The sequence below is a fragment of the Hyperolius riggenbachi genome, chromosome 5 (assembly GCF_040937935.1).
Source record: "Hyperolius riggenbachi isolate aHypRig1 chromosome 5, aHypRig1.pri, whole genome shotgun sequence".
Taxonomy (NCBI): domain Eukaryota; kingdom Metazoa; phylum Chordata; class Amphibia; order Anura; family Hyperoliidae; genus Hyperolius; species Hyperolius riggenbachi.
This window is the reverse complement of record NC_090650.1, coordinates 315961248-315980104: the sequence shown is the minus strand read 5'-3', so window position 1 is coordinate 315980104 and position 18857 is coordinate 315961248. Positions and strand designations below refer to the sequence as shown.

General features: G+C 45.3%; 1 protein-coding gene across 2 annotated transcripts in view; it reads left to right on the top strand.

Moving 5' to 3' along the window:
• Positions 1-18857, top strand: part of SMCHD1 (structural maintenance of chromosomes flexible hinge domain containing 1) — a 214373-nt gene that overhangs the window by 175205 nt on the left and 20311 nt on the right. For both annotated transcript variants that reach the window (XM_068237225.1, XM_068237226.1), the window contains exons 40-42: positions 2714-2799; positions 3152-3271; positions 17350-17540. In XM_068237225.1, the coding sequence (XP_068093326.1) occupies positions 2714-2799; positions 3152-3271; positions 17350-17540 (397 nt within the window). The remainder of the gene's footprint in view (positions 1-2713; positions 2800-3151; positions 3272-17349; positions 17541-18857) is intronic.

Sequence of the window (18857 nt, the reverse complement as noted above, 5' to 3'; positions counted from 1 at the left end):
TTAAGAATCTCAAATTGGAGATATATTTTGAGGTAATTACCACACTTTTACCGGAAGAGGTAATTTAGGGAGGGAAAAAAATGTGAATTTCAAAATGGTGATATTTTGGGTCGGTATTTATCACTACCTAAATTACCTTATGCGGTAACTCATTGTGAATAGAGCGCATAGTGTGACAAGTTAGGATAAAGGTTCCTCTATATTTCTTGCTGTATTGATAAGCTTAGCCAATTATTGGCCTGCATCTTCTCTTCTGCTTTGTCGATCCTGATGGTTTATCTATACAGTGAGCTGCTTTTTAATTGTTTATACCATGTGTTTATGTCTTATGACAAATATGTGCCCAGACCGAGCTGAGCGGGGAGGTTGCAACCATTGTGGGATCCAGGCAGGGTAATGTATCCAGTAGGCAATCAGGGTGGGGGGAGGGGAGCTTCCGGAGGTGCTGGCAGACAATACTAGCTAGCCTAGTGCTAGCTAGTCTCTCTAAGGAGACATTTTATCTAATTACCGCGGGGGGCATGGACAATGCAAAACCTCCTGAGCATTGTAACGCTCAGGAGGTTAATATGGGATGGCTACGTCCACTGAATTTGCATATTGTTTTTGGATATGCAAACCGTTAATCTGTATTTTGTGACTGCTGTAGATGTATTTGTAATGAGGCGTGACTGCTCATCCTGCAGCATCTCCAAGGAATCTACAAAAAATAATAGTTGCCCCCCTATAAAGCTAAAAATTGCCTGATCAATTCTACAGTTCTCATGTCTCGGGCCCATATGGGTATCTAGATCAGATCTATTTACAGAACAGCACTATTACACCTGTGGTAATTGTCTTTGTTATAGATAATTCCAAAAACTCCATATTGTTGAGCTTTATTATCTTTAATCCAGAAATAAAGCAGCTTGTACTGCCTGTATAAAAAGATCACAATAATTATGAGAAACCTCTTAAAGTGAACCAGAGACAAAGCACCCTCATGTATTTTACCATATATATCAGTGGGACATTAGAGAAAACATCTACCCTGCTCTCTGTTTTATCCTTCACTGCGCAGCCTGCTTCTAATCAGCCCTGATAAAATCCCAGACTGAGCATTCAGTCTGGCTTTGCTCAGGAATCATTATAGCCGAGTCTGTCTTCTCTGATGTCTTTTCAAGCCCAAGCCTGACCCCTTCTGGCTCTGCTATAATGACTCAGCTATAATGATTCCTGAGCAAAGCCGGACTGAATGCTCAGTCTGGTATTTTATCACGGCTGCTAAGAAGCTAAGAAGCAGGCTGAGCAGTGAAGGATAAATCAGAGAGCAGGGTAGACACAACAGTTGTTGGTCTCATTCAAAACGGGGATGAGTCTGCATACAGGCATGTGGTGGGACAGCTTTCCTCCTGGTGCAGCAGCAACAACTTGGAACTAAATGCTCTCAAAACCATGGAGATGATAATAGACTTTAGGAGATCTCCCCCCCAGCACCTCCCCTTAACCATAAATGGATCCACAATAACCCAAGTAGAGTCATTCAAGTTTCTTGGGTCCACGATCTCAAACGACTTAAAATGGGACAACAACACCGCCACTGTTGTCAAGAAAGCACAACAGAGAATGTACCATCTGCGGCAGCTGAAAAAGTTTGGCCTACCTCAAAATCTAATGGTGCAGTTCTACACTGCAATCATCGAATCCACCACTGTATGACTGTATGGTTCAGCTCCTGCTCAGCATTAGAAAAGGGGAGGCTGCAGCGCATCATCCGATCAGCGGAAAGGATAATTGGCTGTAGCTTACCTTCCCTGCAGGATCTTTACACTAGCAGGTGCAGAAAGAGAGCATCCAAAATTGCCTCTGACCCCTCTCACCCAGCTCACTCCATCTTCCAGCGCATGCCTTCAGGAGTAAGATTCCGGTCAATCGCTACCAAAACCTCTAGACACAGGAACAGTTTTTTTCCTCAAGCGGTAGCCATACTTAATGCTGAACCACATTAGAGCTGCTAGGACTGAAAGTAATCAGCACAGAACTAAACATGAACAATTCTCAGATTGCTTACTGCCACTATACTTATAATGTCCTTAACTTGTAATATTCACACTGTCTGTCCTTGTACTGTTTTTGTTTGTGTTTGTTAAGCAACTGCCAAGACAAATTCCTTGTAGGTGCAAACTTACTTGGCGAAAATAAATTGATTCTGATTCTGAGATGTTTTCTCTAATGTCCCCACTGATATATATGGTAAAATACATGAGGGTGCTTCATCTCTGGTTCACTTTAAATGCAAGTCCCCAAAAATGAGCTCCATTACAGTTTTTCAAGACACTGTATATTGATCTGATTAAGCGGCCCGAGGTCCACAAAACATGTTATCCATTTAGTGTTAACTTTTTTTTAAAAAAAAGTACCATATTTATCTCACACGTTGCATTTTTCATTTTGAGTTAAGCACATTTTCATTTTTTTTATCCACTACCCATTTAATCTATTTTTGGGACACCTATTCCCTCCCAGTAACCCTATCACAAGTTATTAATGTTTTTTAATATTATGCTAACCTTTTATAGAGAGCATGGAAACTTTCTCATCTTTTCTGCAGTCGGAGGAGCACAGAATTGAATGTTTGTACCTCTCACACAGTATGGTGGATTCACCTACCAGTATGTCTTTAAAATCATTTACATCTTTCGTCTTAATTTTTTTTTAACATGTCGTTGATTAGGTCAGGCTCAGGAAGCTAAAGAAAAAGAAATATTGCTGAAGAATGAAATGAAGAAAAAAAAGATTGAAGTGCCAGGACAAAACCAGGTAGAATATGTACCTTTGCGTTTATTTTAGTAAGTTAAAGCACACCTGAACTGGGACAAAAAATTAGACTTACTTACCTGGTGCTTCTTCCAGCCCCCTAGTCTTTGAAGCCCCTCTGTTGTGCTACTGCCCCCCTTTAAAAAAACAAACTGTCAATCCTGGCTTGGTCGTGAGCTACTGCGATTGTGCGGTCCCATCCACACATCTCCATGAGCTACACTCCCATCTGCAGGAGCATTCTGCACATGCTTCCCAGTTAAGGTGTGCACTGAAATCTCTAATGCATACTTGCTGTTTTTATTTTGTTTATATTTGTTGTTGTTTTTGTTTTATTGCTTTTTTTTTTTTGTAGATGGACCAAGTGTTGAGGGTTATAAATGAGAAGAAAACACAAGTCAAAGATCTGATGAGTCGGCCTAGAAGAAAGTGTTTGCTTGCTGCCGGTCCAAAAAGTAGTGATGTCCTAGGAAAGGTCAGTGTGCAAGTGGTCGAATTATGCACATAATAGTTAATTTACTTTGTACTAAATTTATGATGTATAGTGCAGATTTCATACATATTTTAGAAATGTACTCATATTTCTCATATTATTCTAGTTTAAAGTTTACCTGTAGGGAAAAAAGTGCCCTACATGGCTACAAACCTAAGTAGAGGGAAGCTTTGGGATAATCCACTGGCTTCCCCCTGTCCCCTCCACCTTGCCATTCCAACCCTCGGACCCCCCGAACCTCTTTGACCAGGGCTTTTTGAAATGGTGTGCATGGCCATACTCCCGCCCATGAAGGAGCGCAGTATGCCTTTGTGTCTGTAGAAGCATGGAGCGACTTGGCTTTTTCTGCCGAGCACGAGCAACGCTGTGCTACTGCGCAGTGCTGCCACGCTAGTTAAAGTACAGGAGCATAGCCACAACCTTTTTTAAGTTGCCTGGTCAAAATCGGCGTTTTGGAGAAGGGCATTGGAAGCCTGTGGAGGATCCAGAGACTTCCCTCTATTGAGGTAAGTATCTGATTTTTCTCTATTTTAAACTTATAGGTTGGCTTTAAAGTGTACCTGAGACAAATAATGTAAAGACATTTATACTTACCTGAGGCTGCCTACAGCCCCCTTTAGGCCGTGGGCTTCCTTGCATTCCTTCCGAAATGCGCCGATCTTCCTCTGGCCAGCCCCGTCCCTTTTTCCTGTTGCACTGTACTGCACATGCTTCCGTCACTGCAGGCCCAGAATGCTCCCGCTGCTGGGAACACATTTGCCATAGAGACTGGGAACTAGTGGAGAAAGAGACCAGGCTGGCCAGTGGAGTACCGGAGTGTCCCGGGACGATGTTGGGGGAGCCCACGGCCTAAAAGGGGCTGAAGGAAGTCCCAGGTAAGTATAAATGCATTTACATTTTTCATCTCATCTGGTTTCCTTTTATGGATGGCTAGTAGGTTTTTAAATGACACAAAACCTGAATCATTCCCTGAAGTTCAGTGTACCTGAGACAAATAGATGCAAAACATTTATACTTAACTTGGGCTCACTTCAGGCCTAGGCTACCTTACTATCTCTCTGGGCCGCTCCAGTTGTCCGCTAGCCATCCTTGGTACTTCTGACAGTCACGGTCTGTCGCACATGCATGGCCTGGCCCCGCACACGCCCATTGCACTTCCGTGGCCAACTGAATAGAGCACGACTGACCAGAAGTACCAGGACAGCTACCGTATGAACGGAGTGGCCCGGAGGGACGATGAGGTAGCCCACAGCCTGAAGGGGGCTGAAAAAAGCCCAAGACAATTATAAATGTTTTGCAATCCTTCGTCTCAGGTTTCCTTTAACATAGCATTCATATAATTATCTTAAAATCCTTTCAGAGCTGGATACATAACCCACTTAAAGGAATTGTCAGACAAAAATAAGTGTTTCACTTACCTGGGGCTTCTACCAGCCCCAAGCAGCCACCCTGTGCCCTCGTAGTCACTCACTGCTGCTCCAGTCCCCCGCCGCCAGCTAGTTTCGTTTTTGCCGACCGGGGGCCGCATTATGTACATTTTTACGCATTCCCATGTTGCACCACTAACACGTAAAAATGTATGTGTTAATGTTCCTGCACCAGCAGAAATGCGTAAAAATGTATGCAATGCAGCCCCGAAACTAGCTGACGGCGGGGGACTGGAGCAGCAGTGAGTGACTACGAGGGCACAGGATGGCTGCATGGGGCTGGTAGAAGCCCTGTGTAAGTGAAAATAATTTTTTTTTTTTTTTTTGCCTGATGATTCCTTTAAGTCTATCTGGACGGATATATCTGTCCAGATAGACTGTACTGCTGCTGCCTGAGGTGCGTGCTCCCGCCGCCTACCGTTAGCCCCCAGATCAATGAATGGGAATATAGTTCCCATTCATCAATTGAAGTCCCCTGCAGAAAAACTGACTTTCTCTTATCAGAGGCCACGGTCTTTCTGCAAACAAAGTTTCCCGTCGTCCTGGTGCTTCCTGGAAGAGAGATTGTTCGCTTCCAGGACTTTTTAACTTTGGCCATCTTGTGGCCAAATAGTAAACTACACACACATACATTTTTATTAAATAATTACATTATATTACATTTAAAATTAGCCGTGTACCACCCAAAAAAAGCCTAAATGGAGGCGGAAAAAACAAGATATAGTCATTAATATGCATATGATAAGTAGTGATAAAGTTATTGGCGAATGAATGGGAGGTGAAAGTTGCTCGAATGCATAAGGTGAACAACACTGTAGGCTGAAGTGGTTAAAGAGTCCCAGAAATAGTACAAGCTATATACAGTGGGATGCGAAAGTTTGGGCAACCTTGTTAAAGGAATTGTCAGGCAAAAAAAAAAAAAAAGTTTCACTTACCTGGGGCTTCTACCAGCCCCATGCAGCCATCCTGTGCCCTTCATAGTCACTCACTGCTGCTCCAGTCCCCCGGCTCGAACTAGTTTTGTTTTTGCCGACCTTGAACCAGTAACACGTAAAACGTATGTGTTAATGTTCCTGCACCAGCGGGAATGCGTAAAAATGGACGCAATGCGGCCCGCCGACCCCGAGGTCGGCAAAAACAAAACTAGCTGGCGGAGGGGGACCGGAGCAGTAGTGAGTGACTACGAGGGCACAGGATGGCTGCTTGGGGCTGGTAGAAGCCCTAGGTAAGTGAAAGTAATTTATTTTGTTTTTTTGCCTGACAATTCCTTTAATAGTCATTTTTCTGTATAAATCGTTGGTTGTTACAATAAAAAAATGTAAGTTAATATATATCATATAGGAGACACATACAGTGATATTTGAGAAGTAAAATGAAGTTTATTGGATTTACAGAAAACGTGCAATAATTGTTTAACCTTCCTGGCGGCAAGCCCGACACAGTGTCACGCTAGCCGCCGCAGGGGATCGCATGGCCCTGGGAGGATTCTTTTAAATCAAATTTGTGCAATAGTCTTCAGCTAGCACTTGGCTAGCTACCTATGCCCCCCAAGTGCCTCCGCTTTCCCCCCGATCCCCGCAACACATACCCTCCGGGGATCACGCAGTGGCGCAGCCTCCCGATCAGCTCCAGGTTTTGGGGAGGATCGGGACTGCGCATGACGTCGATGACGCCATGTCCAATCGTCCCCATAGCGATGACTGAAGCTAATTGGGAAGCTGCGGCTCTCGCGGGATCATGGACGGGTGAGTGTTGCCAGCGGCGATCGGGGGGAGCAGATATGTGCCGGGGGACTTGGAGGGACACAGGTAGCTAGCCTAGTGCTAGCTACGAACTTTCAAACAACTTTTATTCTAAAAATCCCTCCTGCGGACGCAGCCTCATAAACTGCGTACCGCCAGGGAGGCTAAACAAAATTTGGCGGGTGCATAAATTTGGGCACCACAAAAAATAAATGAAATCAATATTTAGTAGATCGTACTTTTTCAGAAATTACAGCCTCTAAATGCTTCCTGTAGGTTCCAATGAGAGTCTGGATTCTGGTTGAAGGAATTTTGGACCATTCCTCTTTACAAAACATCTCTAGTTCATACAGGTTTGATGGCTTCCAAGCATGGACAGCCCTCTTTAACTCACACCACAGATTTTCAATTATGTTCAGGTCTGGGGACTGAGGTGGCCATTCCAGAACGTTGTACTTGTTCCTCTGCATGAATGTCTTAGTGGATTTTGAGCAGTGTTTAGGGTCGTTGCCTTGTTGAAAGATCCAGCCGCGGCAGCAGCTTCAGCTTTGTCACTGATTCCTGGACATTGGTCTCCAGAATCTGCTGATACTGAGTGGAATCCATGCATCCCTCAACTTTGACAAGATTCCTAGTCCCTGCACTGGCCACACAGCCCCACAGAATTTTACTGTAGGTAGCAGGTGTTTTTCTTGGAATGCTGTGTTCTTTTTCCTCCATGCATAATGCCCCTTGTTATGCCCAAATAACTACATTTTAGTTTCATCCGTCCACAACACTTTATTCCAAAATGAAGCTGGCTTTTCCAAATGTGCTTTAGCATACCTCAAGCGGCTCGGTTTGTGCTGTGGGCGGAGAAAAGGCTTCCTCTGCATCACTCTCTCATACAGCATCTCCTTGTGTAAAGTGTGCCGAATGGTTGAACGATGCACAGTGACTCCATCTGCCGCAAGATGATGTTGTAGGTCTTTAGTGCTGGTCTGTGGGTTGACTCTGACTGTTCTCACCATTCGTCGCTTCTGTTTATCTGAGATTTTTCTTGGTCTGCCACTTCGAACCTAAGCCTGTGGTCTTCCATTTCCTCAATATGTTCCTAACTGTGGAAACAGACAGCTGAAATCTCTGAGACCACTTTCTGTATCCTTCCCCTAAACCATAATGGTGAACAATCTTTGTCTTCAGGTCATTTGAGAGTTGTTTTCAGACCCCCATGTTGCTACTCTTCAGAATAATTGAAGAGGAAGGAAACTTACAATTGACCCCCTTAACCTGCTGGGCGGTCTGGACGAGCTCGGCTCGTCCAGTACCGCCGGAGCCTGCCGCTCAGGCCCTGCTGGGCCGATTTGGCTCAAATAAAGTGCAGCACACGCAGCCGGCACTTTGCCAGCCGCGTGTGCTGCCTGATCGCCGCCGCTCTGCGGCGATCCGCCGCGAGCAGCGGCGAAAGAGGGTCCCCCCAGCCGCCTGAGCCCAGCGTAGCCGGAACAAAAAGTTCCGGCCAGCGCTAAGGGCTGGATCGGAGGCGGCTGACGTCAGGACGTCGGCTGACGTCGATGACGTCACTCCGCTCGTCGCTATGGCGACGATATAAGCAAAACAAGGAAGGCCGCTCATTGCGGCCTTCCTTGTTTATTCTGGGCGCCGGAGGCGATCGGAAGAACGCCTCCGGAGCGCCCTCTAGTGGGCTTTCATGCAGCCAACTTTCAGTTGGCTGCATGAAATAGTTTTTTTTTTATTCAAAAAAAACCCTCCCGCAGCCTGCCTGGCGATCTTAATAGAACGCCAGGCAGGTTAAATACTCATTCTCATAATTGGATTCACCTGTGTATGTAGGTCGTGGGTCACTGAGCTTACAAAGCTATTGCAAGTTTCAATAATTAGTTCTAAAGGTTTTGGAATCAATAAAATGACAACAGTGCCCACATTTATGCACCTGCCTAATTTTTTTTAAACGGTTATTGTCCACTTTCTGTTAATTCAATAAACTTCATTTCACTTCTCAAATATCACTGTGTGTGTCTCCTATATGCTATATTTAACTGCCATTTTTTATCGTAACAACCAACGATTTATACAGGAAAATCATGACGATTAACAAAGTTGCCCAATCTTTTACATCCCACTGTAGATATGTACAGATTATGATTTAAAAAGAGTAAACACGGTTGCTGACAATCAATGGCTTCAGCCAACCACTTACCATAATTGAAATAAAAGTTTTTGTGTTATCATTCATAGTCTATGAAAAATGGTTATGAAATGTTTAATTCTGCGAGTGTATGTAAACCTATGAGCACAACTGTAGCTGAATCACATGGCCACTGATTGTAAAGCTACTTACACCTATTAGATTAAACTCCGCCCATAACGATGGCCTCTGCCGAGAATCTAGTGTGTGTACACTGGCAAAGAGCATCACTACACTTGCTAAACATCTATGAATATTAATGGCATTACTCTCCTCACTCAGAAATCCAGTGTTCTACCTGTGTGTAACAATTGCCTTCAGTGTTTCCTCAGCCATTGTTCTGAGGTAGCCGCCTACATACAGTATAGTACCAATGTCTGCTTATGGCTTACCTCTTTAGTACCCCTCCAGGGGTATACAGTCTTTAATATCCACCCTTTATTAATGCAGATTCCAGGATCCAGATCCTTGAATCAAGCTAAAGTAGTTTTTGACGCTCATAATTTGGTTGGCAGCCAGGGCCTACATCAGGTGCCCGAGAGTGCTGTAATTTTGCGAATAAACAAATATAGTGGCTGAACATCAGATTCACTGGGATATTTTATTTGACTTACAACAAAGCAGCATCAAGAGTCTATGGCAGCCTTGCCCAACCAAAATGGAGACTCTTTATTCACAATTATTTTGTCACATGTTGAGCCAAACAGTGCGTTTACCAATACATTGTGGCTGTATTCTTAGGCTTGCAGTAAGTACTCACACACTAATAATAATAAAGGAAAATTAAAAAATGGAGCATACATAACACTGTTTAAAATAATAAGCAATAGAGAATGTTTGCCATGACCAGGTTATACCACTCTTTATGAAACAAGACCTGGTGTGACTGGGAGCTGCTACTCAAAACTGTAAGGTACCCTCATGCAGTAAAATCTTCAAACTAGTGTCGATGCAGACGCAGGCCTTCAACTCTATGGATTTGATGTATTTTCTCTTACATACTATACAAATCATGAAAACACCAGAATTAATAATAGTAATAATACCAACATATGTATAGCATGCTCCTCCTGTTGGACTCAAAGCGCTTGAGAGCTGCAGCCACTAAGGGCTCGCTCAGTAAGCAGTAGCAGAGTTAGTGCGTCTTACCCAAGGACTCTTTACTGAATAGAGTGTGGCGGTTCCTTTAACCACTTAAGGACCACAGTCTTTTCGCCCCTTAAGGACCAGAGCCTTTTTCTCCATTCAGACCACTGCAGCTTTCACGGTTTATTGCTCGCTCATACAACCTACCACCTAAATGAATTTTGGCTCCTTTTCTTGTCACTAATAAAGCTTTCTTTTGGTGCTATTTGATTGCTCCTGCGATTTTTACTTTTTATTATATTCATCAAAAAAGACATGAATTTTGGCAAAAAAAATGATTTTTTTAACTTTCTGTGCTGACATTTTTCAAATAAAGTAAAATTTCTGTATACATGCAGCACGAAAAATGTGGACAAACATGTTTTTGATAAAAAAAACCCATTCAGTGTATATTTATTGGATTGGGTAAAAGTTATAGCGTTTACAAACTATGGTGCCGAAAGTGAATTTTCCCATTTTCCAGCATCTCTGACTTTTCCGCCCACCTGTCATGTTTCATGAGGTGCTAAAATTACAGGATAGTATAAATACCCCCCAAATTACCCCATTTTGGAAAGAAGACATCCCAAAGTATTCACTGAGAGGCATGGTGAGTTCATAGAAGATTGTATTTTTTGTCACAAGTTAGCGGAAAATGACACTTTGAGACAAAAAAAAATAAAAAATCAATTTCTGCTAACTTGTGACAAAAAAAAATTTCGCCGTACTCAGGAGAAGTAGTATAATGTGTTTTGGGGTGTATTTTTACACATACCCATGCTGGGTGGGAGAAATATCTCTGTAAATGACAATCTTTTGCTTTTTTTACACACAATTGTCCATTTACAGAGATATTTCTCCCACCCAGCATGGGTATGTGTAAAAATACACCCTAAAACACATTATACTACTTCTCCTGAGTACGACGATACCACGTGTGGCACTTTTTTGCACCCTAACTGCGCTAAGAGGCCCAAAGTCCAATGAGTACCTTTAGGATTTCACAGGTCATTTTGAGAAATTTTATTTCAAGACTACTCCTTACGGTTTAGGGCCCCTAAAATGCCAGGACAGTATAGGAACCCCACAAATGACCCCATTTTAGAAAGAAGTTACCCCAAGGTATTCCGTTAGTAGTACGGTGAGTTCATAGAAGATTTTATTTTTTGTCACAAGTTAGCGGAAAATGACACTTGGTGAAAAAATCTAATAAAAAGCAATTTCCGCTAACTTGTGACAAAAAATAAAATCTTCTATGAACTCACCGTACTCCTAACGGAATACCTTGGGGTGTCTTCTTTCTAAAATGGGGTCTTTCATGGAGTTCCTATACTGTCCTGACATTTTAGGGGCCCTAAACCGTGAGGAGTAGTCTTGAAATAAAATTTCTCAAAATGACCTGTGAAATCCTAAAGGTACTCATTGGACGTTGGGCCCCTTAGCGCAGTTAGGGTGCAAAAAAGTGCCACACATGTGGTATCGCCGTACTCAGGAGAAGTAGTATAATGTGTTTTGGGGTGTATTTTTACACATACCCATGCTGGGTGGGAGAAATATCTCTGTAAATGACAATCTTTTGATTTTTTTTTACACACAATTGTCCATTTACAGAGATATTTCTCCCACCCAGCATGGGTATGTGTAAAAATACACCCCAAAACACATTAAACTACTTCTCCTGAGTACGGTGGTACCACATGTGTGGCACTTTTGTGCACCCTAACTGCGCTACGGGGCCCAAAGTCCAATGAGCACCTTCAGGCTTTACAGGGATGCTTACAATTTAGCACCCCCCCCCCCCCCCCCACTTGCCAGGACAGTTAACAAACCCCACAAATGACCCAATTTTGGAAAGAATACATGCTAAGGTATTCCATGAGGGCCATGGTGAGTTCATAGAAAATTTTATTTTTTGTCACAAGTTAGCGGAAAATGACATTTTGTGGAAAAAAAAAAAACACAATTTCTGCTAACTTGTGACAAAAAATAAAATATTCTATGAACTCACCATGCACCTAACGGAATACTTTGGGGTGTCCTCTTTCCAAAATGGCATCATTCGTGGGGTCTGTCCTGGCATTTTAGGGTCTCTGCAATCATTACATGTATGGCCAGTATTAGGAGTTTCTGCTATACGCCTTATATTGGGCATAAGGGTAATGCACTCTGGGCTGAAAGGAAAAATGAACGTCAAACAATCAATCAATCAATGTGGATGAAAAAATATCTGCCAAAAAAATTTGAAAAAAATAAAGAGGGGAAGGCGTCTGCCAGGACATAGGAGCTGCCGCCCCAAAAATCCAAACCCACCAGCTCGTATGCCCTGGCAAACCTGATTTATCCATTCACACCGATCGATGTGGATGAACAAATCATTGCCAGAGTTCTTTTTTGATACAAAGTGTTTGCCAAAGCATATGAAACCCCAACACCACTCCTCGGCCCATATGGCTCGGCAAACGTATCTTTTTGACTGCGGAGGAGAAATCTCGTCCTGCAGCGCTACATGCACCGACTTGTGTGTAAGCTGACAGACGCGCAATGTTCTGTCAGGATGCACCATCAGTGCTGCAGCTTATTGGTCGGTCTGGATAGAAAAAAGAGAGAAGAAAAAAGACAAAACAATACAAAAAGGAAGGGAAGGCGTCTGCCAGGACATAGGAGCTGCCGCCTCAACAATCCAAACCCACCAGATCGTATGCCCTGGCAAACCTGATTTATCCATTCACACCGATCGATGTGGATGAACAAATCATTGCCAGAGTTCTTTTTTGATACAAAGTGCTTGCCAAACCATATGAATCCCCAACACCACTCCTCGGCCCATATGCCTCGGCAAACGTATCTTTTTGACTGCGGAGGAGAAATCTCGTCCTGCAGCGCTGCATGCACCGACTTGTGTGTAAGCTGACAGACGCGCAATGTTCTGTCAGGATGCACCATCAGTGCTGCAGCTGGTTAGTCGTTCGCTCGGTCCACCTGGAAGGTTATTGGATGAAAAAAGAGAAAAAAAATACAAAAAAAAACGAAAAACAAGCAAGCAGCAAAGCAATTGCTTCATTAACATTAATAAACTTTGAACTTTTTTAATAAAAACCTTAACATTGCAAACCAAACATTAACTACTTTGCTTACCTGTTTTTTGTTTTTTTTTAACTTACCTCCCGAGGACAAACCTCTCCTCCCCCATGGAACAATGTGCGAAGTGCAAATCGCACAGAGTTGTGGCGAAGTACATTACGCAATTTGTCCCAAGTGAAAGGAGAGGTTTCTGGCAGCCCTGTGTATTAGGGTCTCTGGAAACCCGATGTTTGGTTTCACACTGCATATTGACATATCCGGTGGGTCGAGCCCGCCGCACCGTATCGTCCAAAACAGACCTTCAGGCAATACCACAAGAGTAGCATTCGGCCTAGTAATGAACTGCGTCGCCATAGACTAACATGACTTCCGGGCCGATCGATATTGCCACAGAAGCCACGCAGTAACGTAGGCATGCACTAGCGTTGAGTCAAGCACTTCCGGCGTAGGGGGGGGACCGCAAAGTGTGACTTTTGCTAGGCATTTTGCCCTAACGCATCGCAGCAGTGTGAAATAGCACTGAGAGACCCTTGTGTGCCTACCGCTGTGTGTGGAGTTCCCTACACTCTAATAGTGTACCTGCTCATGGTACCTCTCAAAACACTCTCCTAGGCATAGGCCAGGCTGGTCAGGACAGGTGGGACAATAAACAGTGGTGTCACGCCTTATTCCAGCCCTGCTGCAGACACGACAACGTTTTCTTCGGATTCGGTGACCTGGGGTACTTGGAATTGGATAGGCGTAATGCCTTCCATGCAGCCGGCTTGTTGCATCTTGGGGTTGGGCCACGGCACCTCCTGGATACAGGAGTTCCATCACGATCTGTTTATTAAATTGAATAAACGATCCAGTTCTCCCAGCCTTACTGTAGAGAACAAAGCTGTTGTAAATTGCCAATTGAATGAGGTAAAAAGACACTTTTTTATACCAGCGTCTTGTTTTTCGGGCAACTAAATAGGGCGCTAACCTCTGGTCATTGAAGTCCACCCCTCCCATGTTAGTATTATACTCATGGACGACAAGGGGTTTTTCAATGACCTGAGTTCGCCGTTGAATTTCAACTGTCGTGTCTGCGTGAATGGTGGACAGGAAGTAAACCTCCCTCTTGTCCTTCCATTTCACCGCGAGCAGGTCGTCAGCACACAAGGCGGCCCTCTGCCCCCGTTCAAGTCTGGTGGTAATGAGCCGTTGGGGGAAGCCCCGGCGACTAGGCCGCACGGTGCCACAGCATCGGATTTTTTCTATTTTTAAGTGCTGAAAGAGGGCCACACTTGTGTAATAATTGTCCACAAAAAGATGGTACCCTTTCTGGAACAAGGGTGACACCAAGTCCCACACAACCTTTCCACTGCTCCCCAGGTAGTCAGGGCATCCGACCGGCTCCAATTTTGAGTCTTTTCCCTCATAGACCCTAAAATAAGATGTATAGCCTGTGGCCCTTTCACAGAGCTTATAAAGTTTCACCCCATACCGGGCGCGCTTGCTTGGGATGTACTGTTTGATGCGAAGGCGCCCGGTAAAGCGTATGAGGGACTCGTCTACGCATATGTCCTGGTCAGGGGTATAAGCATCTGCAAATCTGGATGACAGGTGGTCTATGAGGGGTCGAATTTTGTGGAGCCGGTCAAAAGCAGAGTGGTCACTTCGATGACAGGTTTCGTTGTTATTGAAGTGCAGGAAGCGCAGGATGTTCTCAAATCGTGTCCTGGACATGGCAGCAGAGTACAGGGGAACATGATATGCTGGGTCCGTAGACCAATAAGACCGCAACACATTCTGCTTTACTAGTCCCGTGTGAAGGAGAAGGCCCAAAAAAAATTTCATTTCGGAAACTTGGACTGGTTTCCACCGAAAAGGCTGGGCAAGGAACTTTTCCGGATTGGCGGTTATATATTGTGTGGCCTTACGGTTGGTCTCTGCCACAATTAAGTCTAAGAGATCCTGGGTGAAGAACAGATAGAAAAAGTCTAGGGCCGATCCTAGATTATCTGTCTCCACCTGGACTCCAGACTGGGCGGTGAAAGGGGGAAGTACGGGTGCGGCGGAATCAGGGGATTGCCAATTTGGGTTTGCCAGCACCTCTGGTAAACTAGGGGTAGTACGGGCCCGTCTTCTTGGTGGCTGCGACTGGGATCTTACTGCACGTGCCACCGAACCAGTTTCAACTTCCATGCTGGTGCTCGCCACTTCACCAGGGTCTACGGAAGTACTGGTGCTAGGTCCAGGAGATGTTGTGCTGGTGGTGCCTGCCCCACCATGAAATCTCAGACCAGCACGAACACCACTCTGCTGCCCTTGAGGTCGATCCTGCGCCACCTGCGGTCCAACAACATGGGGTGTGGTACGCCTGGCTTTAGCCGGGACCTCAACCTCGTCATCACTATCGGTCAGTGAGCCACTGCTCAATTCAGGTTCAAACTCTGACCCGGAAGATTCGTCGAATGAGGCGTCCCAATCGTCCTCATCCGACTGGGCCATGTACCTGAGAACCTCATCATCGGAATACCCCTTTCTTGCCATGGTGGTCTGCTAAGTTTAGGGGGTATTCCTCTGAGACTACCCAGAAAAAAAGAGCACCTACCTAGCAAAAGGGAGTATTTGAGAGGTAGAAAGCTGTGGTCACTGAGTTTTGATAAAAAAATAAATCAAAACTGAGGTTAACAGTGCCACAGCTATTGTACAGTGTTTTTTGCAGTGATCAGAAAAAAAATTCTGTCACTGCGGTGGGGCGGCCTGAACGCAAGTGCAGGCGAACGATCAGGCCTGATCGGGCAAACACTGCGTTTTTTTTGTGGATCCTAGTGACCCTAATAGATCTGACTGCGATCAGTAATGATCACTTACAGATACTATATAGTACCAATGTTGATTAGCGACAGTGATGACGCTAATTAGTGACTGTGGTGCAGTGGGCTGAGCACTAACTGACACAAAGGGGCCTAGCTAACTGGCCTAACTGCTAACACTAGTGATACTAAAAAAGTGACAGTTTTCACTGATCACTGTTTTTAGATCACTAGGATAGTGACAGGGGGGTGGTGGCGAGTGGGGAATCAGAGGCAATCAGAAACAATCACAGGACAATCACAGGGCAATCGCAGGCCAATCACAGGGCACTCAATTCACGGGACAATCAAAGCCAATCACGGGACAATCAAAGCCAATTACAGGGCAATCAAACCAATCACGGCACAATCAAAGCCAATCACAGGCCAATCAAAGCCAATCACAGGGCAATCAACCCAATCACTGCACAATCAAAGCCGATCACAGGCCAATCACAGGCCAATCAAACCAATCACGGCATAATCAAAGCCGATCACGGGACAATCAAAGCCAATCACAGGCCAATCACAGGGCAATCACGGGACAATCAAAGCCAATCACGGGACAATCGAATACAATTACAACACAATCAAACTGAATGTCTGCACAATGAAATACAATTACAGCACAATCAACTACAATGCACTGTGAAGGTGATTGGGGGGGGGGGGGGTTCTGAGGGCGATCTGAGGGTTATGGGGGGTTGATTAGGTGCCCGCACGGGGCAGATTGGGTCCTGATCTGATGGGTGGCAGACACAGGGGGTGACCGATGGGAGATCAGTGAGTGATTACAGGGGAGAATAGATGTAAACAATGCACTGGGGAGGTTATCAGGAGGGGGGTCTGAGGGCAATCTGAGGGTCTGGGTGGGTGATCAGGTGCCCCCAAGGGACAGTTTAGGGTCTGCGCTGATGGGTGGTGGTGACAAGGGGTGATAGATGGGTGATAGACAGGTGATCAGTGGGTAAGGCAGCTATATAGCTGTATACAGCATACAGGGGGGTGGTCTGGGAGGGGGGTCTGGGGGGATCTGAGGGTAGGGGGGGTGATCAGGGGACCCTAGGGGGCAGTTAGGGACCTAACCTAGGGGATAGCGTCCCTAGATAGTGACAGGGAGTGATTGATGGGTTCTTAGGTGGGTGGTGGGGTGCTAGCAGTGGTGTGCTGGGGTGGTCAGGGGGGGTTCTGAGGGCTGGGGTGGGCGATCGGGTGGTCTGTGTGGGGCAAAGAGTGTTATTGTGCACTTATCTACTGGCTGCCTGTCCTCTCTGATGGTCGCACGACGAGTGACCATCAGCGGAGGAGGCAGCCAGTATAATACACTTTGTTACAATAACAAAGTGTATTATACTCTCCTAATTGGCCGGATCGCCGCATTTGAAACCCGCCGGCGCTGCTAATTGGCCGGCGGGTTTCCGTGCAGGGTGGGCGGAGCCTATTGCCAGCGGCGATCGCGTCATTGATGACGCGATCGCCGCACAGCCACCGCTGATGCCGCCCCCGCCGATGGGCGTATTGAGGTCGTTTGGGCCCAGACTTTGCCGCCGCCCATCGGCTGGGGGCGGTCCTCAAGTGGTTAACCAGTACACTAAATACATGTTCATTATTATGCATGATAATTTCACAATTATGCATATAGTAATTTTTTCTTTATGTATTTTGTTGTTAGATTGCTCATTTAGCCTACATAGAAGATGATGAAGTAGCAAGAGTGATCTCATGGCACTTGGCTAGTGATATGGACTGTGTGGTGACACATACAACAGAAGCGGCTCGCCGCATCTACGGTGAGACAGAAGGCCGCCAGCAGGTTCTGCCAATGGATTCAATATATCAGAAGAATTTACCAGTCTGGGGAAGGTGTGTTTTTATAGTTACTTGATTATGGCTTACTATAAAACTGCTACACAATGAATAAAAGATTGACAACATCAAGTACAAACCATTGCCTTAAGGTACACGTCCTGATTTTCCACCCAACTTGTTGTTTGAATGACAAGTCGGACATGTGTACGCGTAGTCAAGTGACTGATAACAGCTAGTTTGCCCAATCCGCTTGGACCAACTGTTATTCAAAAGACTGTTAAGGCTCATACACGCATCGGATTTTTCCAAACGACCCATCGTTTGGACGTCAAAACGACCGGTTGTTTGGAAAAATCTGACGTGTGTATGTACTTTTAGGTCCGTAGGTGTGTACAATTGACTTCTAGTAATTTGTCCAACTAATAGACGTTCAAACATAGTCATTTGATCAGTCGTTTAATCTAGGTCACTGTTCTATCTAGTCTATTGTCCATTATCAAGTTGGTTAAACTACATGCAAATTAGGATATCAGCCCCTTTGTTGGTCAGTGTGTACAGGACGTTTGAACGACTTGTTTTCTCTTTAACCTGCTGGGCGGTCTGGACGAGCTCAGCTCGTCCAGTACCGCCGGAGCCTGCCGCTCAGGCCCTGCTGGGCCGATTTGGCTCAAATAAAGTGCAGCACACGCAGCCGGCACTTTGCCAGCCGCGTGTGCTGCCTGATCGCCGCCGCTCTGCGGCGATCCGCCGCGAGCAGCGGCGAAAGAGGGTCCCCCCAGCCGCCTGAGCCCAGCGTAGCCGGAACAAAAAGTTCCGGCCAGCGCTAAGGGCTGGATCGGAGGCGGCTGACGTCAGGACGTCGGCTGACGTCGATGACGTCACTCCGCTCGTCGCTATGGCGACGATATAAGCAAAACAAGGAAGGCCGCTCATTGCGGCCTTCCTTGTTTATTCTGGGCGCCGGAGGCGATCGGAAGAACGCCTCCGGAGCGCCCTCTAGTGGGCTTTCATGCAGCCAACTTTCAGTTGGCTGCATGAAATAGTTTTTTTTTTATTCAAAAAAAACCCTCCCGCAGCCTGCCTGGCGATCTTAATAGAACGCCAGGCAGGTTAAGTCATTCAAATGACCAGTTTAAACGACGTTCAGGCATAAAGTTGGCTGTGTGTATGCGCCTTTAGTCATGTTGTATATAGCAAGTGAGGACCACATGGCAAAATGATATTCCACACACATGCTATAAGAATCAAAAACTACATTAAGCAGCAACTGAATGACAGCATGTTGTCCACAGGAATGCGTTTCCTAATAAAAGCCACTAGTTCCTTTTTGTTACTCGTGAGCCCTTTTTGTCCCCTTGAATAACGTCCTTT